The sequence below is a fragment of the Talpa occidentalis genome, unplaced genomic scaffold, assembly GCF_014898055.3.
Source record: "Talpa occidentalis isolate TD23 unplaced genomic scaffold, MPIMG_talOcc4v2.1 talOcc4.2, whole genome shotgun sequence".
NCBI lineage: Eukaryota > Metazoa > Chordata > Mammalia > Eulipotyphla > Talpidae > Talpa > Talpa occidentalis.
This window is the reverse complement of record NW_023602073.1, coordinates 35,046,856-35,072,068: the sequence shown is the minus strand read 5'-3', so window position 1 is coordinate 35,072,068 and position 25,213 is coordinate 35,046,856. Positions and strand designations below refer to the sequence as shown.

The following is a 25,213-nucleotide window of genomic DNA, read 5'->3' as shown; positions in this document are numbered from 1 at the left end:
AACAGACATCAGAGAAAACACATATGTAGTGGGAGACTTCAACACACCACTATCAACAATGGATAGATCAACGAGACAAAAAATAAGTAAAGACACTAAAGCTCTAAATAAGAATCTAGAGCACTTGGGCTTAACAGACATCTATAGAACACTAAACCCCCCCAAAAAAAATGGAGTACACATTTTCCTCAAGTGCACACGGATCATTCTCCAGGATCAATCACATACTGGGACACAAGACAAACATCAACAGATACACCAAGATTGAAATCATACCAACCATCTTTTCTGACCATGAAGGCATCAAACTAGAAATAAACCATTAAAAGAAGGCAAGGTACTCTCCTACCTCATGGAGATTGAAACTCACACTACTGAAAGACCACTGGACTAATGAGGAGATCAAAGAAGAAATTAAAAAATTCTTTGAATTGAATGACAAGGAGGACACCAATTTGCTAAATGTATGGGACGCAGCAAAAGCAGTAATAAGAGGAAAATATATAGCAACAGGGGCTCACATCAAGAAACAAGAAAGAACTCAAAGAAACAACCTAATCTCGAAGCTCAAAGATATAGAAAAAGAACAACAAAAAAAACCCCAAAACCAGTAAAAGAAAAGAAATATTAAAAACCAAAGCAGAAATAAATGAAATTGAAACTAAAAAAACAATCCAAAAGATCAATGAAACCAAGAGCTGGTTCTTCAAAAAAATAAATAAAATAGACAAACCCCTAGCCTGGCTCACAAAGGAAAAAAGGGAGAAAGCACAAATAAACAGGGTCAACAATGAAAGAGGAGAAATCACAACGGACACAGCAGAAATCAAAAGAATAATCAGTAACTACTATGAACAGTTATATGGAAACAAGTTCAACAATCTAGAGGAGATGGACAAATTCCTACAACTCTACAATCACCCAAAGCTAGATAAAGAAGAAATAGAACACCTAAGCAGACCAATTACAAGCAGCGAAATTGAAATGGTAATCAAAAACCTCCCCAAAAACAAAAGCCCAGGACCTGATGGATTTACAAAGAATTCTACCAAACATTCAGAGAAGAATTAGTGCCTATCCTTCACAAACTATTCCAAAAAATTGAGAAGGAAGGGACAATACCAAATACGTTCTATGAAGCCAAAATTACACTAATACCAAAACCCAACAAGGACAACACAAAAAAAAAGAAAACTACAGGCCAATCTCCCTAATGAACACTGATGCAAAAATCCTCAATAAAATTTTAGCTATCAGAATCCAACAATGTATCCATAAGATAATTCACCATGACAAGTAGGATTCATTCCAGGGACACAAGGATGGTTCAACATCTGAAAATCAATCAGTGTTATCCAACACATCAACAAAAAGAAATATAAAAACCATATGATAATATCAATCGATGCTGAGAAAGTTTTCGACAAAGTGCAACACCCATTCATGATAAAAGCCCTTGAAATTCTTGGGATACAAGGAACATACCTCAACATCATAAAGGCCATATGTGACAAGCCAACAGCCAGTATCATTCTCAATGGTGAAAAGATGAAAGCATTTCCATTAAGATCTGGAACAAGACAAGGATGTCCACTCTCACCGCTGCTTTTCAATATAATACTGGAAGTCCTAGCCAGAGCAATAAGACAAGAGAAAGACATACAAGGAATCCAAATAGGAAAAGAAGAAGTCAAACTATCACTATTTGCAGATGATATGATAATATACATAGAGAACCCCAAAAACTCCACAGAAAAACTAATTCAACTCATCAGTCAGTTTAGAAAAGTGCCAGGATACAAAATTAACATGCAAACGTCAGTAGCCTTCCTATACACAAACAATAAATCTGAAAAAGAAGAAATAAAAAAAATCCCCTTTATTATCGAAACAAAAAAAAAATCAAATACTTGGAATAAATCTAACAAAAGAGGTAAAGGACCTATACAAAGAAAACTATGAAACACAGTTAAAAGAAATAGAAGAAGATACGAAGAAATGGAAAGACATCCCCTGCTCATGGATTGGAAGAATAAGCATTATTAAAATGGCCATCCTACCAAAAGCAATATACAGATTCAGTGCTATTCCAATAAAAATTTCAATGTCATTCTTCAAAGAAATAGAACAATTATTGATGAAATTCATATGGAATCACCAAAAACCCTGAATAGCCAAAGCTCTCCTGAAAAAAAAAAAAAATAAGGGAATGAAGACATCACACTCCCAGACTTCAAACTATACTACAAAGCCATAATCATCAAAACTGCATGGTAGTGGAACAATAACAGACACACAGACCAATGGAATCAAATAGAAAATCCAGAAATAAACCCACAGATTTATGGTCAACTAATCTTTGACAAAGGAGCAAAGAATATTCATTGAAGCAAAGAAAGTTTGTTCAATAAATGGTGCTGGGAAAACTGGGTTGCTACATGCAAAAGAATGAAGCTTGACTACTACATCACACCATACACAAAAAACAACTCAAAATGGATTAAAGAACTAGACATAAGACCTGAAACCATAAAATACTTAAGGGTCTCCACACTGGTGACATCCCTGGAGGAGACCCTTCCTGGGCATGTGGGGAGAAGCCCAGCTAACCCTTTTGGGGACACAGGTCAGCAAAGTGGGGCTCCTGTAAAAGTGAAGAAATTGGGACCAAGGTTTAAATATAGAGGGAAGTTAAGCTCGATGGTGAAGACAGGGCCGGAGAAGAGAAATGGCCAGTGAGATGGTCCCTATGATGGGAAGATGGATGACAATGCCCTAAAACCTGTGTTGCCAGTGAGTTGCTGCTTTTCTTGCACCATCAGCACCTTATGTTTCTTTTGTGACAGTGTGGGGCGAATGCTGGGGTGCAGAGGAAGAGTTTAACACAGGAGAGAAGAAATGTAGTTTCAGAAAAGAGAACTGAGAGGAGACTGAGAACAGGAGAACCATGAGGTTAATGAAAACGACCATTAAACACAGAGCCCCGCCCTGTCCCCAGCATGGGACAGATACAGAAATATTGGTGGAAAAGAGGGCGGCACTGATGCCCAACTGTACATAGCAGTTTAGCAAAAAATTAAAGGGTAGATGTATTAGAGTTGTCCAGACAAATAGTTCTATAGATTGTGTGTTTGTGTGTGTGTGTGTGTGTGTCTGTGTGAAAATGATTTCTTACAAGTATTATAAGGAATTGGCCAACATAATTATGTTGACTTAGGTTGTGTTTAGTCATTTTTCCCTTCAAGTTCTATGTTTACCTTCAGTCCCCAAATGAAATCCCATCTCTCTAGGAAGTTCTCTCTAACCTCTTCAGCTTGGGTTCATCCCAGTGGCGCCCCAAAAAGGGAAGAAGAGAAAAATTGCCAGAAGTGAAAGTGTACTTTTCTTCATGTTCTGTTCTTCGCTTGTTTCCTTTTTTGTGTTTCTGTCTCCTCATCTCATAACTTAAAAAAGAAAACCATCACCCACCTCACTCTACGTTGTCCTGTTTTATCACTATTGCTTTATAGATTCCCCAGCTACTTTACTGGGTAAAGGAGGGCAAAGAACACATCTTTTTTTTTTTTCCCTAAATCATCCACAGCATCTAGAAGAGTGCTGAATATTTAATGAACAGAATTTGCTTGAGTTACTTGTCCTTTTTAAAAAAGATTCATTTATTTATGCATATAAGAGCTGGGGTACAGGCCAGAGATGCGGGGGTTGGGGGGGTGAGAGGATTCACCAGAGACAGAGTGGGGAACAGAACAGGCAGATTGACTGAAATACACTGCTGAGGGGAGCAGCGGGCAAGTCAGGAGAGGTCTGCTGTGCCATGTGGGTTGCTTCCTGGCTGGCGGGGACGAACTGCAGAGGCTGTGGATTGCTTCATAGTGCAGTGCTTAACCCCTTGCTCCATCAGGGAGGCCCGTGTTACTTCTTTTAATAAATGTTCACAATAGTTTAAGAGTGGGTGTTTTACAGAAGTATAGAGAAATCAAGTGTCTGAAACCTAGTATATCTGTAAATGGGTTTAAAGTTAAAAATATATCATAAAAAGTAGACAGAATTGCCAAATGAATTGAAAAGATAATTTTCTTGGTCTATGAGAGAAAAATTCATATAAGGATATTTTAGAGTTGTGTTAATATTAGGTATATCTTTATGATTTTATTGTCTTTCTGGACAAACCCTTCAGCTATACGGACCAATAAAAATTGCATTGGTAATACTGAAATATTTTAACATTGTTAGTGAATGTCATTCTTCTTCTTGTAGTCACTGAAAATATGCCGTGTAAATTTATGTTTCACCCAACAAAAATTTTGAAAACAGATTGACATTCAAAAATCAACAAATGCTTCCTTTTCAGAGTATTACAATTATTGACTACATTGTGAACAATAATAGAGCAAATTAAATTTGATTTCATTTCCAAGATTAGAAAGGCACTAGAATTAAACTACTTGAAGGAGTCACTGATCATTGAATCTTATGCATTCTGATAAGTTATTTTCTCAAGCCAGGAAAAGATGCATACAAATTTGACACTGAGACTTCAGGAGAGCAGAGATGACCTGAGTAATTCTATCAGCACCTCAGTATGTGAGCTGGAAACACTAAGATTATAGCTCACAGAGACCCTTAGGTTGAAGGACAAAATCTCTCCAAGGGCAAAGTCAAAGAATATAATAAACATGAGGAGGGTTGGTTGCTGATGAGAGAAAATCTCCCACAAGTCATATTCACCTTGTATTATATGGGCCCCTTTAACAGAAAATTGATTTGACATAAAGTAGGTTGGGAGCTGGGTATTGCAATGATTGAGAAGTTTCACAGAGTTCAAAGGCAGGAATGCACTAGATTTCTGGAAGGAAGTGAAACCCAACTAAGCTGATAGATTCTAGGAAGTGCTCTTGGTCCAAATCTGATTCTCCTTTTTGCATTTCCTCCTGTCTTCTTTCTCCCTGAAGTTTGCCTCTCTCTGGTCTTCACTTCACAAAGTGGTCTATAGTGGAAGGCCACATGAAGTGGCCAACTTTATTCCTGAACATAATGTTGAAATTCCTGGATGAGACCATAGTTGACCAGTTAGTTCATGTTGCCTGAGCTTCAATAGTCAGCAGTGGCCATGGACCATCTTACCTGTCATCCATTTTACTGCCTGGAGACTGCTTCTGAGGTTTTTCTTGTAACAGGATGCTTGAATATAATTTCAAAATGCTCAGTTTTGAAACCTGCCCTAAATTTCCTAGTGGTCAGTATCATAACTAAGTATACAAAGTACACAAAATATGTCTAACATAACAAAAAAATAAATAAATTTGTTCCACCCTTGTTTCCTTGCTTGCTCAACAGTCAAATCACATTTTTGATAGAGGATTGTGAAATGGGAAATTTCCATAGAAGAGTCATGAGTTTTGATAAAAGCCCTTGAAATTCTTGGGATACAAGGAACATACCTCAACATCATAAAGGCCATCTATGACAAGCCAACAGCCAGTATCATCCTCAATGGTGAAAAGCTGAAAGCAATTCCATTAAGATCTGGAACAAGACAAGGATGTCCACTCTCACCACTGCTTTTCAATATAATACTGGAAGTCCTAGCCAGAGCAATAAGACAAGAGAAAGACATACAAGGAATCCAAATAGGAAAAGAAGAAGTCAAACTATCACTATTTGCAGATGATATGATAATATACATAGAGAACCCCAAAAACTCCACAGAAAAACTAATTCAACTTATCAATCAATTCAGTAAAGTGGCAGGATACAAAATCAACATGCAAAAGTCAGTAGCCTTCCTATACACAAACAATAAATCTGAAGAAGAAGAAATAAAAAAAAAACATCCCTTTTATTATCAAAACAAAAAAAATCAAATATTTGGGAATAAATCTAACAAAAGAGGTAAAGGACCTATACAAAGAAAATTATAAAACACTGTTAAAAGAAATAGAAGAAGACACAAAGAAATGGAAAGACATCCCCTGCTCATGGATTGGAAGAATAAACATTATTAAAATGGCCATCCTACCAAAAGCAATATACCGATTCAATGCTATTCCAATCAAAATTTCAATGTCATTCTTCAAAGAAATAGAACAATTATTGATGAAATTCATATAGAATCACCAAAAACCCCGAATAGCCAAAGCTCTACTGAAAAAAAAGAAGGAAATGGAGGCATCACACTCCCAGACTTCAAACTATACTACAAAGCCATAATCATCAAAACTGCATGGTATTGGAACAAGAACAGACATACAGACCAATGGAATCGAATAGAAAATCCAGAAATAAACCCACAGATTTATGGTCAACTAATCTTTGACAAAGGAGCAAAGACTATGCATTGGAGCAAAGAAAGTTTGTTCAATAAATGGTGCTGGGAAAACTGGGTTGCTACATGCAAAAGAATGAAGCTTGACCACTACCTCACACCATACACAAAAATCAACTCAAAATGGATTAAAGAACTAGACATAAGACCTGAAACCATAAAATACATAGAAGGAAATATAGGTGAAACACTACGTGATTTGCATATCAAAGACATCTTTACAGACACATCACCCAAAGCAGTGATAGTGAAGGCAAAGATAAACAGCTGGGACTACATCAAATTAAAGAGCTTCTGCACCGCAAAAGAGACAATAACAAAAACAAAGAGAAACCCCACCAACTGGGAGAACATTTTTGCACCCAATACTAATGATAAAGGACTAATCACAAAAATCTGCAAAGAGTTGATGAGACTCAACAACAACAAAGGATATAACCCAGTCAAAAAATGGGCAGAAGAGCTAAAAAGAAACTTCTCTGAAGAGGAAATGCAAATGGCCAACAGACATATGAAAAAATGTTCAACATCACTTGTAATCAGGGAAATGCAAATCAAAACTACCATGAGATACCATCTTACACCATTGAGAATGGCACATATTAAAAAAACTAGCAACAACAAATGTTGGCAAGGTTGTGGAGAAAAAGGAACTCTCCTGCACTGTTGGTGGGAGTGCAAACTGGTCCAACCACTATGGAGAGCTGTGTGGAGATTTCTGGACCTACTAAACATAGAGCTTCCATATGATCCAGCAATTCCACTCCTAGGTATTTACCCAAAGGACACAGAAACATCAATTCCAAAGAACACCTGCACCCCTATGTTTATAGCAGCACTATTTACAATAGCTAAGCTTTGGAATCAGCCCAAATGCCCAAAAATGGATGACTGGATCAAGAAGATGTGGTACATATATACCATGGAATATTACTCAGCATTCAAAAAAGATAAACACATGCAATTTGCAGCAACATGGATGGCGCTGGAAGGGATCATGCTCAGCGAAATAAGCCAAAAAGAAAAAGAAAAATACCGGATGGTCTCACTCATAGCAGGAATCTAGAAAACTTAAATAAGGGATCAGGAAAATGAATAACTATAAGAAAGTGAAAATCAAAATCAACAAAAAACTATGAACCAGAGACACTTATTGGGGGGGGGCCGGGAGGGGAGGGATTGGGGTCAGAATGGGGCATGTGCAGTTGTATGGGGGAATATAAAAATAAAATTAATTATTAAAAAAATAAAAAGTAATATACATAAAAACAATAAAAAAAAAGAAAAAAAAAAGAAGAGTCATGAGTTTGTTCAATACTCTGGAAATAGATGTTTATTAGATGTGCAATTTAGATATAGCTTGCAGTTAAAATTTATTTCTTTGGGAAATGAAATGTCATGAAAATGACATACAAATGTCATAAGTTGAAATTAAAGCTAATATGGTCACATTACATTCAAACAAAATAATAAAATTGCAAGAAATCATAAAAAAAGAAGCACATGCAAAATAGTATTAGGTAAAAAAGGCATTATACAAATTTTATGATATCATTTGTAGAAGCTTAAAAACATCATCTCAATTTCAGTGATTCCTGGGTTGTATGATAATGGACAGTTATTGTGTACTTTTTCTTTAATACTGGAACTGTTATTAATGACTATTGCTATTTTAATAATTTAAAAAGCTTTTTTTAATGAAGATAAGGCGCTATCCCTGTAGTAGGAATAGCACTAGAATAGTGGAAACACTGTTTTGATTGCTGACACTAATCAGCAGTGATACATTACTAATGTGTCACTTCAGCATTGGATAAGAGCAATGCTGAAGAATATTCAGGTTCCTTTTAAATAAACTTTCCAGTTGAATATCCAATTGTTACCGTACCTTTCATTGAAAAGGTTTTCCTTGACCCCATTGCATTACTTTGCTGTGTTTGTTAAAAATTAAGTGATTGCCCAAGTGTATCTAGTTCCATACACTCTGTTCTTTTGATAACTGTCAGGACTTAGGCCAGTATCACACTGTCTTGATTAATGCAGCTTTAGTAAATTTTGAATTCAGGTACTGTAAACTTTGCAATTTGTTCTTTTTCAAAAGGAAAAGGAATATTTGTCCATTTATTTGTGCTTTCTGCAGCCAAACTCAGAGAGGAAATGTTCGGAGGCTTTGCAAGTAGCTGAGTGACTGAAACTGTTCCTGGTTTTGCTGCTGTGACAGCCTGGCAGGGAAGGTGAGACCTGGAGCCCCGCATCTCTCTAAGCTTTGTGTGTGGCCATTTGTCAGGTCTTTCAGCTGCTGCAGCAGCTGTTTTGAGAGTTGCTTGTCTGGTGCTGTGCTGGGGCATCTGAGCATTTCCATTGAGCATCTCCTGCTGTGTCTTCTGCTGTCTTCGTGAGTTGGATCCTGGCCTATAGTCTGGCTGCCACGTGCTCCAGGCCCTCAGTGGCAGGAAGACGCTCCTTGGGAACATTTGTGTTTAGGACTTTAAAAAACTGGACCCTGCTTCAGGTGAGGTAAACAGCCATTTGTGGTCTCAGTAACTCTTTGTTTTTCCCTGTTTTTTTGAATAAACCCCATTATTTTTGTCCTCTGAGCCTGAGTGGTCTTGTAATTGTATGCACGGGGGAAGAACTCAGACTGGTAAACTATTCTGGCAGTGTCCTTGGCCAGCTTTAGTGCCCCTTGCTGCCCTGTATCAGACATGATAATGGACTGCATGAGAAGCACCCCAGACCTTCAAACCTGCACATTTAAATGGGTTCTGCCACCAATTGCATAAAGACATACTCTAATGCATAAGATCCTCAATAGATCTCAATAGATCCTTTATTGCACACTTAGTGCAATAAGCACACAGTGCAGAAAGACCATAGTTAAAGTAGTTACTAAATGAAACACCCAAAGTTACCATCCCATTGGGTGTAAATGTCCAGTCAAACAGGGTTGACCCAGAGCAGGACTGCTGAGGTCTGAAAGCTTACAACAAGACTAAGGCACCTTCTGGAGGAGACTCATAGGAAAGTGGTAGAAGCAGCCAGGCAAGTCTAAAAGGAAAAGCACAAAATAAAGATGATACAGGGCAAAAGAGGCACTAAAACTGGCCAAGGACAGTGCCCAAACAGTTTATAGGTCACTGTCTGAGTTCTTAACCCGCGTGCACAATTGCAAGACCACTCACATTCATAGAACAACAATAAGGGATTTATTTAACAAACAGGAAAGACAAAGAATCACTAAGGCCACAAGGGCTGTGCTGCAGGAGGCCTTGTTGCTCCAGCCAGATAGGATACTGACAAGCAGCTAAGAGAAAAGGCCTCACACCGTGGGGCTGAAGATCTGGCATCCCTTTGCTTTTTATTCTTGGTCATAGAGAGAGAAAAATTTATCAGAAAGGTACATTGGGCTATAAATTATATGTATCAGTGGACTGCAAGCAATTGGCACAGAAAATTACCTGTTTAGAAATTAGTTACTACACAATTCGGCCCAATTAACAATGGGAGACAATTTATTGTATATATCTGACAAGCAATCCAGCATAACAATTATAGTATATCCTTGTTTTGATTTTTAGAAGTTTCCTTTTTATTTAGAAGTTTCTTAGGAAAGTTTTTAAATGAAGTTAACTGTGTTAAGAAGTTTGTAGGTAGAAAAAGTTCTGATAAATAAGCAGCAGCTGGTCTCCGGCTGAAGGTCATGTGAATAGAAGAGTCCTTTGATGCTTAGGCTTTAGCTGATAGGGATGCACTGGCGGTTATTCGCTGTTTTAAATAATTGTCTAAATGAAAAAATAAGTAGCTTTAATGTTAGGTCTGGTTTATTATCTATTAACCTTGAAAGCTGCCGTCTAGCTGAGACCTGTAGGGGCCAGTAGTCTATGGGAAACATAATATACTAATTGTTTTTGCTTTACACATGATAATGTATTTGCTTATTATTATTACTAATAATGAATAAAAAAAAAGACCTGCTGAGTCTCTCGGCAGAAGATACTAGCACCTCACCAAGTGTCAGTGTCTCCTCATTCTACCTCATTTCCCTCCCCCTCAGCCCTTAAGTTTCAGATCTTTCGTTTTCGCCGACGCCGTCTCATCCTTTCAGGAACCCTGACACGACGTTTTGCCGGAGGCTGGTCCCCGGCAGGGCTGCTTATCTCACCCCAAGTAGTGTCCAGTGTTTTGAAGTCCTGAACAAAAGGCATCTAAGATGGCACCCACCTGCCACTGAAGATGTTCAAACCTATCCTGAAAAAAGACATGGCTCCCAAAAGGATATCTTCCTGCCACTGACGGCCTGGAGCCTATGGCAGCCAGACAACAGGCCAGTATCCAGCTCACTAAGCCAGCAGAAGACACAACATGAGACGCTCCATGGAGCTGCTGAGAGGGGTCAGCACAGAACCAGACAATCAGCATTGAAAAAGCAGCTGCAGTAGCCAAATGGCCTGACAAACTGCCCACATCTTACACAGCTCAGGGAGGTGCCCAGTTTCAGGTCTTCACCTTCCCTTCCAGGCTCTAATGGCAGCAAAGCTGGGAACAGGTGAAGAAACTGTGATTACTTCTCAGCCTTGGACTTGTGCCAGCGACTTGGGGGACATGGAGAGAGACGCTGGGAACAGATGTGGGTGAGAGATCTCTGGGGAGATTACAGTGGCAACATTTCAAGGTTCTTCGGCCTTCTGGTGGAATTGTCAGTCCATCAGTCTTTTCCTTGCACCAGCACTGGCCACCTCCAAATCATGCGCCTTTCTTTCACCAAGATTCTGCTGCCTCAGGGGTCATGGTCTGGTCCTCTTAGGGCCCCTCTCCTCCTTTGCTCCTGCAGCATCTTTAACTCTTCCCGTAGCTCCTGCTCTTTGGTCACCACCTGTGCCGCCATGGCGCCTCCCGTGTTGTCGCAGGCTCATGGCCAGCTTCTCCTCAGGCCCTCCTGAGGCCTTTGGAGGGCTCCATAACATCTGCCAACTATGCCAATGTAGTGCCAGTGCAGGATCTCCATGAACCTATGCAGATGGGTAAAGGAGGAGAGTCCTGGAGCTGCGGTGGCTTTTCAGGATTTTAATGGGCTTTTTATCAGGTACACCGGCAGGGAGGGGTGCCAGAGGTTGGGAGGTGGCAGGCCTCCCAGCCCCTGGTGAGTCCTCACTCTTTCTGGGCTCTCTGGCATTCTCTCGTGGTCCTGCTTCTCCTTTGCTGCTCTGCTGTTTCTGCCCTCTTCTCCTCTTGCTGCTCTTCTGCTGGCGTCTCCGTGACACCGCCCTTGTAAGCAAGTCTCAGCCCAGGGATACCTACCTATGCATGCCCACACCCCACCCCTGGTGTCCACCATCATTAATCCTAATGGCGGAAGGGCAGAAAAGCCTGACAATCACTTGCCTTACAGGCTGCACAGGAGGGAGCAGAAGGGGAGGGGTCAAGGATGTGGACAGAGACACCCTGTCCAGTATGAAGAGCTGTGCAGTCCTGGACAGGGAGGCTCAGGAAAGCAGGGAAGCATCTCCTCAAGCCCTGAGAGAAAAAAATTGTAAACAATGAAAGCTCAGTACATATAAATAAATCACTTCTGCTACAATCTAAAGTAGTATGTTCCAAGAAAAACAATTTGTATGAGGTTAAATAGACTCATTTTTCAGGCAATACCATCTTTATTTGAAGGAATGAATGACAAAACTCATTTTATAGATTTAGGTAACTTGTAGGCACTTTCTAGAAATTGAATGTGTCTTTTCCTTTAAGAAAACCTACTGACAGTTGTAAACTGATAGTAGTTACTCGCCATGATAAAATGCAAACTCCAAGGGAAAACCAGGTATTAGAAAATTGAGTTCCATCATTATAAGTTTGACAACTTTCTGTACCAACTAATTTTTCCTTTGAGATGTTTGGAATATAAAACAAATATATACAATTTTAAAAATTTGATTCTAGAATAATAAACGCCTTGTTCATATAACCTAGTGAAACAATGCTTTGCTTTTAAAAATCATATTAGTTCAAGATCTATTAATATGCAAGAGAGGTCTATGGAATTCATGTAACAATAGAAAACATTCAGTGAGTGTATCAGTTTTCTCTTTGCAAATAACATGTGAAAAATTAACATTGTACATTTCAATTTATTATCAAAGTTGTAACAAACTTGAATACCTACAATTATCCTAAAAGATTATAAAATGCTATTCCTACATATTTCTTTAAGGCTATATGTTTTTAATTGACCAACCAAAACAACAGACTAAACGGAGAAGAAAATATGACAATTCAACTGCTATGAGACAGAGACGACACTTGTAAACTATAAACTGTAAAAGGTCATTTCTCACCACCATGATTATTTTCAGAAAGCTGATTTTCTTTAAAACAGTTAACATGCGGTGGATCATTCTTAATTTTCTAAATGAGAAAAAATGCTTAAAATGGTTTTATTCCCTGTATGGTAAAGATTGATAGTTTTATCTGCATAATATTGTAAGATATTAAAGAATTAGGCATAGCAAGACAGCAGCCATTTGAAGGAAAACAGACATTTTGAAGGGCACAGCTATGCCCTAGTTTTGTTTTGGGGCAAAAACCACAAGCCAAGGGTAAACAAAACCTACCTGGCACCATGAGAGCTATCCAATCAGGGTGGACCCCGCCCCAGGTGTGAAAAGTCCCGCATCCTGTCAACAAAGTACAAAAACAGCTGGTTGCTCTGGGAGGGGGTTCCTCTCTCAACCTGGTGAAACTGCTGTGTCAGTACTCCAGGCAGAGTTGGGCCCTAGCTTAAGCTAGCAATAAAGCCTTTTTGCTTTTGCATCTCTGGCTCCGTGTGGTCTTTGGGAACCCTGGACGGAGTTGAGGCGCCAACTCCTAACATTTTGGAGGCTGGTCCGGGATCCCCAATTACTACACAAGGTGGCCAGAGAAAGGCTTAGGCCAGAGGAGGACATCTGATTTGTGGTATATGGGCTTCCGGGTCGGGCAGACGTGCCAGTCGGCCAGGGGCATGGGGTTTAGAGAGACGTCTCAAACCCGCGACGGCCGACGCCCAGAGAAATTCAGATTTTTCTGGGGCGTATGAGGCCCAGTTCCGATGCGTATTCCGGAAATCTGGGGTGCACGAGGTCATTGGACTCTGATGTGTATTCTGGAGCAGGTTCCAATGCATTTTCCGGAACCAGTCCCATGGCACAGGCCGGGACATTGATTTGGAAAACGATCACTGTCCTCTCCGGTAAGCCCGAGGGCCTGTTTCTGTTGTCTGTAGTCTTTTGTCCGGGTCTCCTGGTGTCTGTTGTCCTTGTTGCATTTGTGTTCGTAATCATGGGTCAGGCAACATCTACCCCACTGTCTTTGGTCACAGTCAAGGCAAAAAGTAAAATGCTGGGGACTAAAAAAGTAAAGGACCCACTACACCTGGCTGGTGGGGGACTGCCTCTGGTCTCAGCAAGCAGCTGCCTGGACTTTTTCTCCAGTGTTGAGCTCATTGGTATGTCTCTGCTGCCTTCCAGCTGTGGAGGAATTGGACTCTCCCTTTGTCCACCTTGAAACACGATTTTGGTTCATTTTAGGGGAAAAAAAATTCTATTTCCCAGTGTTTTTCTGATCTGAAAGTCTAGATTGTTTAAGGTAAAAACTGCTGAGTTACTTCGGACTTGCTAACGAGCCATAAAAGGTAATTTTTAATTGAGTAAAAACTTTTAAATTGCTCATTGGACCTGTAAAAGTTTAGTTTCTTATTAAGACTAATTAATTTCTGATAAGAGTCTGAGAACAGGCAAACTGTAAAAAAAAGATCTTATTCTTCCTCTTCTCCTGTCCTCCCCATACATGGTTCTAAAAAAAAAAAAAAAAAAAAGTCTTTTGTCTTATAAAATGTCCTTGGTCTCAGTGAGACAGAACTAAAACAATGTAAAGCCAAATAATAATTATTTAAAAATACAAACTCGAAATGTTTTTCTTATCTAAGAAAGTTAGTACAAACTGCTTGACTTTAAATTTGTTGTGGTCTTGGACCCTAGGTTCTAAGTAAGGGTTAGAACTAGATACTTGTTGTATGTAAGAATTTTAACTTCTATGTTATTAAAAAAAAACCTGCTTAAAATAAAAAAAATATTAAAAACTTGGTTAAATAAATGTGTCAAACTTAAAAATTATTACTAAGAAACTGGAGTTTACTAAATTGTAGTTTCTCAGTGTTTTTGCAAATATTGGTAAAAATAACAGTTTCTTAAAATTAGTGCACATGGCCAAAAATTTTAAATAAAAATCAAGAAATCCCTTTGTTCTTACTTTTTGCCTCTGGAGGATTAATTATAAATGGCGCCTATAGAAAATCCTAAATTTTGAAATCGTGATCTAAAATTGTGGTTAAAAAAATCTAATTCAAAATTTAATGGTTTAAAGCATACATGCCTTAAGGTTTTAGTGTTGGGTATTATTAATACTTTACTTTGTTTAAATGTGTTTACTTATGCTATACAAAAAAATAATAATTAATCTGGTTTATGCTAACAAACTTACTTCTAGGCTTTTATCTAAACTTCTTTTAATAAGGTAATAGTCTGGACTCTGGTTAAAAATTCATATAAAGATTTTAGCTTCGTAAGTAAATTTAAAAGTTTCAGTTTTGTATTTTATAAAATCCCTTGCCTTTTTGGTAGTGCATTGCTGGATTTTGGCAATTGCCTTTTCATTACTTGGTTGAAAAAACCAACTATTTTATCCCATGTGCCCCAGGCAAAAAGGTGGTATATGTAAATATATATATATATATATATATATATATATATAATATTAACATTTTAAATACAGGGCAGGTAAAATAATTTATAACAAACACCTGTTTTATAGTTAATAACAAAAAAGGTAAGAACAACTAATTAGCTTCTTCACAAAAGAGGCAGCATAATAACTTTTGTGTTTTCAGTATTTTTCTCTCCAGTATTATATGTAGACACTATAAAAAAATAGTATAATGTTTAATTGTTCAAAATTAAAAAAAATATTATTCACTGTTTTGGTGTTACTTAATAGACAAGTGGTCTCTAATCTTTATTATATAGAGACTGTATAAGACCTATAAAAATGCATAATTAAAATATGTATCTTTTAGCCAGTCTTTTTCTGACATCAGATGCAGGCTCTGGAGACTAAATCAAGGGCCTAAAATCCTTTTAACACTTTTAGACAAGGCCTTCAAGGCCTACAGTAATATGGAGGGGACTGGCTAGACAAAAAAAAGAAAAAAAAGGCCAATAAATGGCAGTTGCAATCATAGTACTCTGCCACCTCAAACTCACCCAAGGCCCCACGCGCCCTAGGGCATTCGGGACCTCAACCTCTCTATGGGCTGCCAGCTTGCTTCCACTGCCAGCAACCAGGACACCTCAGCTGCAAGAAGCTGTCCCCAGGGCCATGCTTTCAGTGCCATCGTACAGGGCACTGAAAAGAGGGACTGTCCCACTCTCCAGAGAGGGAGGGGGCCAGCCCAAACCATGGGCCAGGATGGGAGGACAGGCTTGACGGTCAGCTGCCTCTGATGAAGAACCCGGTGCAGGAAAAGACCTTCTCTGAAGAAGCCCAAAGGTGAGACAGGCTCCCCTGTTTACTGTTTATATGGATAAGCCTCAGGTGACCCTAGAAGTAGCAGACAAAAAAAAAAAAAAATCACCTTTTTGGTAAATAAGGGGCCACTTGCTCTGCCTTACTCCAATTCTTTGGATTTACCTACTGGTCGATTGTCCCCCTTATTAGTACAAATGGCCAGCCGGAGCCAGGACACTTTACAGCACTACTACCTTGCGTGCTACGAGGCTACTTGTTTGTATATGTTTAAATTTAAAATTTTATGTACTAACATTTAAAGGGTCACATTTTAGTAACTACAGTAAAATTAAGTATGTATAAAACCCCAAAGCCCTAGACCTGTAAATAGCTAAAGTTAAAAAAAAAATTGTGACCTCCTTACTCTTAAACCTCCTCACTCTTGAACTAAAATCTTTTTTTTTTTGTTTTTCTCTTGTTTGGGCCTTACATTCTCAATGACTTCATCAGGGTCATTTCTCGCCTGGAGACCATCAAACTATAAAGCCTCCAATGTCCTTTCGAGGTCCCTTAAATCGTCTCCCCGCGGTGGAGCCCTGACTATTTCCCCTCATCGCCCACTTTCAGCAGGAAGCAGTTACTGATCAAAATGAGGCTCTTTTCCCTGACTGCAATTAGGGGCTCCATTCACAAAAGGGAAAAAATAAAACATAGGACAAGTTAGGGTAATTAGGCAGTTTTAGGGACAGTGCAGGAGGGGACCTCTAAAGAGTTTAAAAAGGCTTCAAAAATAAAGACAACTAAACAAATGTGTTAACGCTGGCCTTAGTTTCCTTCAAGTAATAACGAAGGTGGTTTAATTAGGGCAGGAGACTCATTTATGCAAGAAAAAATAAAATAAAAAAAAAAGGTTAGCATTAAGACTGATGGGCGGCAGCCTGTTTTTCTCAATAGCTAATGTTTAGTGACCAGATAAATAACTCTGTGACTGGCTAACTGGAAAAAAAAAAAAAAAAAGAAAAGAAAAGAAAAGAAAAAAAAATCCCTTGTTTGAGCAGAGTAATTCTCATTTATAACTAAAAATAATACCTCTTGACAACTAAATAAATGGTTTAGCATCTGATTTTCAGAGGTCGTGGTCTAAGAGAACTCAAAAAAAAAGTTAATGTTTTGTACAAGGATGGCAAGTTTTCAACTTTGTCAAACCCTTAGTGTTGCTCATACTAATGCTCACATTTGGCCCTTGTATACTCAATCACTTGCTTGCTTTTATCCGCAACGACTTAATGCAGTGCAAATGCTGGTCTTACACAGCCAATACCTGCAAGTATTAGAAGACCAACTGTGAGGCTAGGATTAGCCTCCTCTCACAGTTACAAGAAAAAGGGGGGATTTTAAGATATTAAAGAATTAGGCATAGCAAGACAGCAGCCATTTGAAGGAAAACAGACATTTTGAAGGGCACAGCTATGCCCTAGTTTTGTTTTGGGGCAAAAACCACAAGCCAAGGGTAAACAAAACCTACCTGGCACCATGAGAGCTATCCAATCAGGGTGGACCCTGCCCCAGGTGTGAAAAATCCCCGCATCCTGTCAACAAAGTACAAAAACAGCTGGTTGCTCTGGGAGGGGCTTCCTCTCTCAACCTGGTGAGACTGCTGTGTCAGTACACCAGGCAGAGTTGGGCCCTAGCTTAAGCTAGCAATAAAGCCTTTTTGCTTTTGCATCTCTGGCTCCGTGTGGCCTTTGGGAACCCTGGACGGAGTTGAGGCGCCAACTCTTAACAATATTATACTTGGCGGTCCTTGAGAATTTGGACGTCTGCTTGCACAGAGATTTTGAAACGAAAATGTGTGAGACTCGGTGAGGCAGCCCCGGGCCTGGAGGAAGCTCTCGGAGCAGAAGAGGAGGAGGGCGCGGGGCGAGCCCCAGGCCCGGGGTGAGGCTCTCGGGTCTCGGTCCCAGGGCGGTGTCTGGGGCGGGGAAGGTGGCTGTTGGGGACTCCCACCTCCCCCAGTGGCACCTCTCCCTGCAAGACCTGTGTCAGGCCCTCCCGCCTGGACGCTGGTGACTCAGCCCAGTTCCCTCTCCCCGCGGCCTGAGGGCGCCGAGCAGCCGGTCAGCGTCCCCGGGCTCCAGGCACCGCGTCTCCACCCGCCCCGCCCGGGCGCCCAGCGTCTCGGCCGGGTGGCGAGGACCATGGGGCCCCCGCTCCTCCTGCTGCTGCTCTTGGGGGCGCTGGCCCCGACGGAGGCCTGGGCGGGTGAGTGGGGTCGGGAGGGAAACCAACGCTGAGGAGGGGGGCAAGGGGATCCCCCGGTGGCGGCGGCGCTGGACCCGGTAAAGGGTCGGTTCCCCGTCGCCCCCCGTTGTCCCCCTCAGCCCGACCTGTCCCGGTCCTTCCCTGGCCCTCCCCGCCCCGCCGCCTCTTGCCCCGGAGTCTCGGCCCTTCCAGCCCCGCCGCCCCGGAACAATTTAGCCCACCCCTCGCCCCTCCCCGGGGCCGGGACCCGCGCGGGAGGAGGCTCAGCCCGGGTCTCCCCTGCGCCCCCAGGCTCCCACTCCCTGAGGTATTTCTACACCGCCATGTCCCGGCCCGGCCGCGGGGAGCCCCGCTTTCTCATGGTGGGCTACGTGGACGACACGCAGATCCTGCGGTTCGACAGCGACGCAGCGGGGCCAAGGGTGGAGCCGCGGGCGCCCTGGATGGAGCGGGAGGGGCCGGAGTACTGGGAGGGGGAGACGCGGGACATAAAGGCCAGGGCTCAGCGGTTCCGAGAGGACGTGCTCTACCTGCTCGGCCGCTACAACCGGAGCGAGGCGGGTGAGCGCCGGGCCGAGGCGCGACCCCATCCCGCGGGCGGGCGGGGAACCCCAGACCCCGCGTCGGAGCCGCCCCTGAGGCAGGTGGGCCCGCCCTGGCCCGCCCCGGGAAGAGCCCGCGGGGCTTTGCTCCCTGCGGTCAGTTTCGGTTTATTCCCGGGGGCGGGGGGGGGGGGACGGCGAGGCTGAAGCGGGGTGACGCGGACGGGGACAGGGTCTCACACCTTCCAGAACTTGTACGGCTGCGACGTGGGGCCCGATGGGCACCTCCTCCGCGGGTACAGCCGGCACGCCTACGATGGCGCAGATTACCTGACCCTGAGCAAGGACCTGCGCTCCTGGACCGTGGCGGATGAAGCTGATGAGGTGGCTCAGATCACCCGCAGCAAGTGGGAGGCGGGAGACAGAGGGTTCTGCAGAAACTACTTGCAGGGCACGTGCCTGGAGTCGCTTCTCAGATTCCTGGAAAACGGGAGGGAGACGCTGCAGCGCTCAGGTAAGAGGGACCTTGCAAGGCCTCCGTGGCTTCAGATCTCCCTCAGGCTGACACCCCAGGAGAAAATAGAGTCATGGTCAGAACACAGACCTCTTTCCGGGGCCTCCCTGGAGGTGCAAGGGGTTAAGCACAGCACCATGTAGATACTGGCAGCCTCTGCAGCATGAGTTCTATTCCTGGCTGGCCAGGAAGGTGACCCACATGGCGCAGCAGACCTCTCCTGTCTCACCTGCTGCTCCCCTCAGCAGTGTATTTCAGTCAATCCGCCTGTTGTCCTCTCGCCTCCCCACCCCCCATCTCTGGCCTGTACCCCAGGTCTTGTATGCATAAATAAATACATCTTAAAAACAAAAAACACAGACCTCTATTTGGTCAGAGAGGGAAGAGACCTCCTGGGTTTCCTGTTCTGTGCTAGAAAGACTCTCCACAGGGCCCTACTTTTTCTGAAGGGATGTTAAGGAATCCAGTCTCTCCTGAGCTGGAGGGGAGGCCATCCCTGACATCACCCTTCATTGGATCACTTTGACCTGGCAGCCATCTTGGGGACCCAGTTTCTCACTATGTCTTGTTTTTGGTCTAATGAACATTTTTCAGATCTGGCTCCTGCTTTTTTGAGTCCCCATGTCAGGAGCATAAGTCTGTGTTCTCCTCCTTAGAGACCTGCATCTTCCTACCCTGAGCTCTTATCCTGATTTACCCATTCTAAGAAACAGATTATCCCAGACTCTCCAGATCAGGAGGGCTTATAGGTTTTGTGCTTCCTCTTCCAAACCCATCCCATTCTGAGGTTGGTCACATGAGGCTGCTTCAGTCTCAGTGAAGGAAAAACCCAAAGTGTAATTGTTCTGACCCTTCTCCTCAGATCCCCCAAGGACACATGTGACTCACCACCCCACCTCTGAGCATAAGGTCACCCTGAGGTGCTGGGCCCTGGGCTTCTACCCTGCGGACATCACCCTGACCTGGCAGTGTGATGGGGAGGATCTGACCCAGGAGACAGAGCTGGTGGAGACCAGGCCTGGGGGAGATGGAACCTTCCAGAAGTGGGCGGCTGTGGTGGTGCCTTCTGGAGAGGAGCAGAGATACACGTGCCATGTACAGCATGAGGGACTGCTGGAGCCCCAAGTCCTGACTTGGGGTAAGGAGGGAACTTGGGAACAGAGCATCTCAGGGACATCAGGAGCCCTTCTGGAGACATTTAGAGGGACAAGGTGAGGCCTGGGGGTCAGAGTCTCACCTTCCCTTCCCTTCCAGTGCCCCCTCCTCAGTCCTCCATCCCCACCGTGGGCATCATTGCTGGCCTGGTTCTCTTTGGAGCTGTGCTCAGTGGCGCTGTGGTGGTTGCAGCTGTGATGTGGAAAAAGAAATACTCAGGTAAGGCCTCCCAGTGGTGCTGTGGGTTGAGCACAACTCTATGAAGCTGTCCGCAGCATCTGCAGTGCGGGTTCCATTCCTGGCCAGCCAGGGAGATTCCCACATGGCATAGCAGACCTCTCCTGTCGCATCTGCTGCTCCCCTCAGCAGTGTATTTTGGTCCTTCTACCTGTTCTGCTCCCCACTCTGTCTGTGCTGAATCCTCTCACCCTCCTGCGCATCTGGCTAGTACCCCAGCTCTTGTATAAAAATAAATAAATCTTAGGCCTCCCCTGGTGGCAGAGGTGGTTGAGCGCCACGCTGTGAAGCTGTCTGCAGACTCTGCAGTATGGGTTCGATCCCGGCCCGCTGACAAGGGTCCCACATGGCGCAGCAGACCTCTCCTGTCACACCCGCTGCTCCCCTCATCATGTATTTCGTCAATCTGCCTGTTCTGTTTCCCGCTCTGCCTCTGGTGAATACTCTCACCTTCCCGCGCATCTGGCCTATACCCCAGTTCTTGTATAAATAAATAAATCTTCAAAAATAAATAAATCTTTAAAAAAAATACTCAAGAAGGAAGTGGGTGGGGGTCTTGTCTACTGGGGGCTTTCAAATCCCAGGTAGAACTTGCCTTACTTGGTAATTGGAAGTACCATCTATATACTGTGTTGCTCAGTCTGGAGCTAATTGCTACTCCTCAGTCTTTTGTAAATCATTTATAAAAATAAATCACCAGGGCCTCCCCGGTGGTGCAGCCGTTGAGCTGCAGTGCCAGTTCGATCCCCGGCTGCTCCCCGGCCACCAGAGGAGGGTCCCACATGGCGCGCAGACCTCTCCTGCCGCCCGCTGCTCCCCTCAGCAGTGTACTTCGGTCCTTCTGCCTGCTCTGCTCCCCGCTCTGGCTCTGGTGAATTCTCTCACCCTCCCACGATTCTGACTATACCCAGTGCTTGTATAAATAAATAAATAAAAAATTTTAAAAAAAAAGAGTTTAAAAAAAATAATAAATCACCACTTGTTCACCTTGATCATTCTTGCCAGAGTCTAGCTCTGGTGAACAGGGTTGAGAGAGGAATCTGATTGCACCAAGGAAGTAAAGAAATGACAGACACAAAATAGAGTTTAAGAGAAGCAGGACCCGGGGGACACAAGGCCCCTCATTCATGTTGGAGTGTCCCGAGTGCCTGGTGCAACTCATTTTTATTGCTACAAACCGCCCCCTCCCTCCTGGTTAGTTACTAGGCAATGAGCATTCTCTTGGCATTTAGCCTTGTCCAGGCGCACATTCACGGCCAAGGTTCTGCGCTATCAGGTTATTCTGTTTCTTTTCTAATCTAGTTTGTCCCCCAGACATAGTTTCGCAGACACAAGAAAGAATATCCTGGTCTGTACAAGGGCCAGTCTTTGGACCCGTGCTGACCTGTCTTCCAGCCATGACCCTGATGTTTTCCTTGTCTCAGCACTTTATGCCTTAGGGGGTCTCCAGCAGTTCTGGTCATGGGATCCTGATTCCCAGCAGGAAAGGTCCCTGCTGAGGACAGACTCCAGGAGGTGGTTGCGCTAGTCACCCCTCATCTCCTTCCTTCATATCTCCTGGTCCTGCCTGGGGTTCTCAGGCACAGTTTTGGAAACTTCCCTGTGACCCAGGGAATTCATTTAGGATTTCATGGCCTGACTCATTTGTGGTCTTATAGGATGTTTCTTCCCACAGGTGGACAAGGAGGAAGCTACACTCAGGCTGCAGGTAAGTGCTCATCAGGGGTTTGGTCCTTGAGCCCCTGGGGACAGTGTAGATGGAGCCCAGGGGGGAGTCACCCACATTAGTCCCTCCTGTGGTCTCATCTCTCATGGCTCTGACCATGTTCTGTTTTGTTCTCCCCCAGGCAACGACAGTTCCCAGGGCTCTGATGTGTCTCTCTCAGCCCCTAAAGGTGAGACCCTGGAGACCTGCGGTGGGAGGGACTGGGCCAGAGAGGATGGGACCAAGTGATGGGGAAGCTGTGAGGGGTCATTCTGAGGATGCGGTGGACTATGGAGAAGGTCAACACTTCCTAACTTTGTTCATGATCATTTTCCTTCACAGTGTGAGCCAGCTGCCTTTTGGGGACTGAGTGATGCAGGATTTCTTCTCATCTTCATTTTGTGACTTCAACATCTGCTGCAGACAGGACAGCTGATGAAATTCTCTGCCATTAATGAAGACTCTAAATGAATTCGCAATGGGGGGATGCTGCGAGAGTGCCGTTAAGAGCAGCTCAGCCTCTCACTCTTCCAGCCCAAGCTTTTATTAAAGACATGAACAAAGGAACAAGAAAATAGCACACAATTGTGTTTGTGTTCATACAGATTATTAAGTTACTGCTGGAACAAGCTTTCCTGATTAGCAGGGAACATGCACACAAGCCAGCCCATCCTTAGAGAACAGGAGTCAGTTCTGGGAAGAAGTTCTGTTTGTGGAACTTCTAACATCCTGGAACTCTGTGTGCAGAGTAAACTGGTGCTCTTCAAATACTCCAGCTCCCTTTGGGCAGCAGACTCCCATAATATCCCCCTTTTTATTTTTAAAGCAAAGTATAACTAGCTTTGGGCCTTCCCTGGTGGTGCAGCGGTTAAGCGCTGGGCTGCGAGGCTGCCCACAGCTTCTGCAGTGCCGGATCAATCCCTGCCCCAGGCGAGGGTCCCACATGGTGCAGCAGACCTCTCCTCTGCAACAATGTATTGCTGCTGTGCCCGTCGTTCCTTCAGCAGTGTATTTCGTCAGTCTGCCTGCTCTGTTCCTCACTCTGGCTCTGGTGAATTCTCTCACCCTCCCGCACTTCTGACTGTACCCCATGCTTGTATAAATAAATAAATAAATCTTTTTTAAAAAAAGTATAATTAGTTTTGGCATAGCCTGTATGACTCTTTTGGTGTGTTTTTTGTTTGTTTTTTTGTTTGTTCATTTTTTAAAGATTTTATTTATTTGTTTATTTATGCAAGAACCGGGGTATAGGCCAGATGCGCAGGAGGGTGAAAGGATTCACCAGAGACAGAATGGGGAACAGAACAGGCAGACTGATGAAATACACTGCTGAGGGGAGCAGCGGGCGTGACAGGAGAGGTCTGCCGCCCCATGTGGGACCCTCCCCCGCCGGCGGGGATCAAACTGGCACAGCAGATGCTGTGGACAGCTTCATAGCATAGCGCTCGACCCCTTGCACCACCAGGGGAGGCCCTGGTGTGGTGTTTTAAGTGATGCAGCAGCTCCTTTTAAATATGATAAAAGGGTCACTTGTCACGGATCCTGGAGCTCACCTGGAACCCATGTGGCTACCAGCTGTTTTAGTATTAAGAATGTGATATTTAGACTAGATTCCCAATACATCCAATTAATACATTGTTGCAGGTAAGAGTCACTACAAGTAACACGATACATGGAATAGGATGCATTATAACTAACATGAACATTTCCTGACAACATATGGATTAAGCACACAGGCAGAATCAAAAATTTTCTATTTTGAAGTTCATGTTCATATGAGTTTGGGTTCCTTTTTCAGGATGCTGTAAGCCTCCCTCACATGTAGGGGTCATTGTACCAGACCCAGCTTTTAGATGGAGTTATGCATAGGCCCGTATCTTAGACTTTACTGTTCCCCAAGTTCTCCTGGTTTCAGATTTTCTCAGTCCCACCAGAGAGAGCATGGCACCAGAGCAGCCTCCAGGGTAGGGGGCAGCTTCAGAGTCTATCCGGCTACTTCCTGCTGGGAGGGGGCGGAGTAGGGCAGGGCAGTGGTGTCCTGTCTGAGCAGGTCTGTCCAGGGGGCCAGTACATAGTGGACTGGAGATACCTGCAAGCTGAAGGTTTGTAGCTTTTAACCTGCAGGAGACAAAACTAACCAAGAGGTTCAGAATGCACAGGACAAAGAGAAGGCAAGCAGGAGTATGGCAAGGGACCAAGCAGGCTGGGAGTGAATTTTGGAGGGTCCTAAAAGGCGAAAAGAAACCATGAGTCTGGATATAAGGGAATACAAAAAAAACCCACATTTTTTAATAAAGTCTGTCCCTCATAGTACTTTGTGTCTACATTTATATATTTATGCAGTGCCTCCCCGGTGATGCAAGAATACCACGGGACTCTCGTTCTTTTTTGTTGGAAAAGGCATATGAATGATTCTAACTTTTTTTTTAAGATTTATTTATTCATGCATACAAGAACTGAGGTATAGGCCAGAGGCCCAGGAAGGTGAGAGGATTCACCAGAGACAGAGTGGGGAGCAGAACAGGCAGACTGACTGAAATACACTGCTGAGGGGAGCAGCAGGGAGACAGGAGAGGTCTGCCACACCATGTGGGATTTGCACCGGCCGCCGGTCAGGATCGAACCAGCACTGCAGAGGCTCGAACTAGCACTGCAGAGGCTCAAACTGGCACTGCAGAGGCTATGGACAGCTTCACAGCACTGTGCTCAACTGCCTGCGACACCAGGGGAGGCCCTGATTCTAACTTTTAAATGATAATGTGAGGCAGTGGGGAGACTGGCCCAGCCCTGTTCACCAGTACCCTCCCCACACTGACCTGTGCTCTCTCCCTGATGACTTTCCTGCTCCAGCAGAGATGGCGCTGACTACATCCCTGCCTGTACTTTGTAGTTCCTGAAGAATAATGTCTACCTGCCTATTGAAGATCATCAGATATGAA

At 43.5% G+C, this 25,213-nt stretch overlaps 1 protein-coding gene and 1 long non-coding RNA gene across 5 annotated transcripts; one reads left to right on the top strand and one right to left on the bottom strand.

Moving 5' to 3' along the window:
- Positions 1-7,640: 7,640 nt before the first annotated feature.
- LOC129146413 (uncharacterized) lies at positions 7,641-19,182 on the bottom strand. 2 transcript variants are annotated; one of them, XR_008553105.1, is made up of 5 exons: positions 18,906-19,182; positions 17,385-17,448; positions 15,616-15,952; positions 12,931-12,993; positions 7,641-11,839 (listed from the first exon to the last, which is right to left on the bottom strand). It is a non-coding gene; the product is annotated as an uncharacterized LOC129146413 (long non-coding RNA). The 2 variants fall into 2 exon arrangements; XR_008553104.1 differs by lacking the exon at positions 15,616-15,952.
- LOC129146411 (HLA class I histocompatibility antigen, A alpha chain-like) lies at positions 17,487-23,411 on the top strand. Of its 3 annotated transcripts, none has more exons than XM_054698522.1 (8): positions 17,489-18,121; positions 18,413-18,682; positions 18,896-19,177; positions 20,040-20,315; positions 20,432-20,551; positions 22,245-22,277; positions 22,417-22,464; positions 22,617-23,411. In XM_054698522.1, exons 1-8 carry the CDS (start codon positions 18,058-18,060, stop codon positions 22,619-22,621), a joined length of 1,098 nt encoding a protein of 365 aa, XP_054554497.1. In that variant the 5' UTR covers positions 17,489-18,057; the 3' UTR covers positions 22,622-23,411. The 3 variants fall into 3 exon arrangements, with proteins under 3 accessions (XP_054554498.1, XP_054554497.1, XP_054554499.1); XM_054698524.1 differs by having other exon boundaries at positions 18,024-18,121; positions 18,413-18,483; positions 18,913-19,177; positions 22,617-23,410; XM_054698523.1 differs by lacking the exon at positions 22,417-22,464 and having other exon boundaries at positions 17,487-18,121.
- Positions 23,412-25,213: the final 1,802 nt, after the last annotated feature.

Excerpts from the sequence above, each read along its gene's own strand:
- LOC129146411 (XM_054698522.1), top strand. The coding sequence starts at position 18,058 with ATGGGGCCCCCGCTCCTCCTGCTGCTGCTCTTGGGGGCGCTGGCCCCG. Across the intron at positions 20,316-20,431 it reads GCCCCAAGTCCTGACTTGGG|TGCCCCCTCCTCAGTCCTCC; the intron begins GTAAGGAGGGAA and ends CTTCCCTTCCAG. Across the intron at positions 22,278-22,416 it reads AAGCTACACTCAGGCTGCAG|GCAACGACAGTTCCCAGGGC; the intron begins GTAAGTGCTCAT and ends GTTCTCCCCCAG.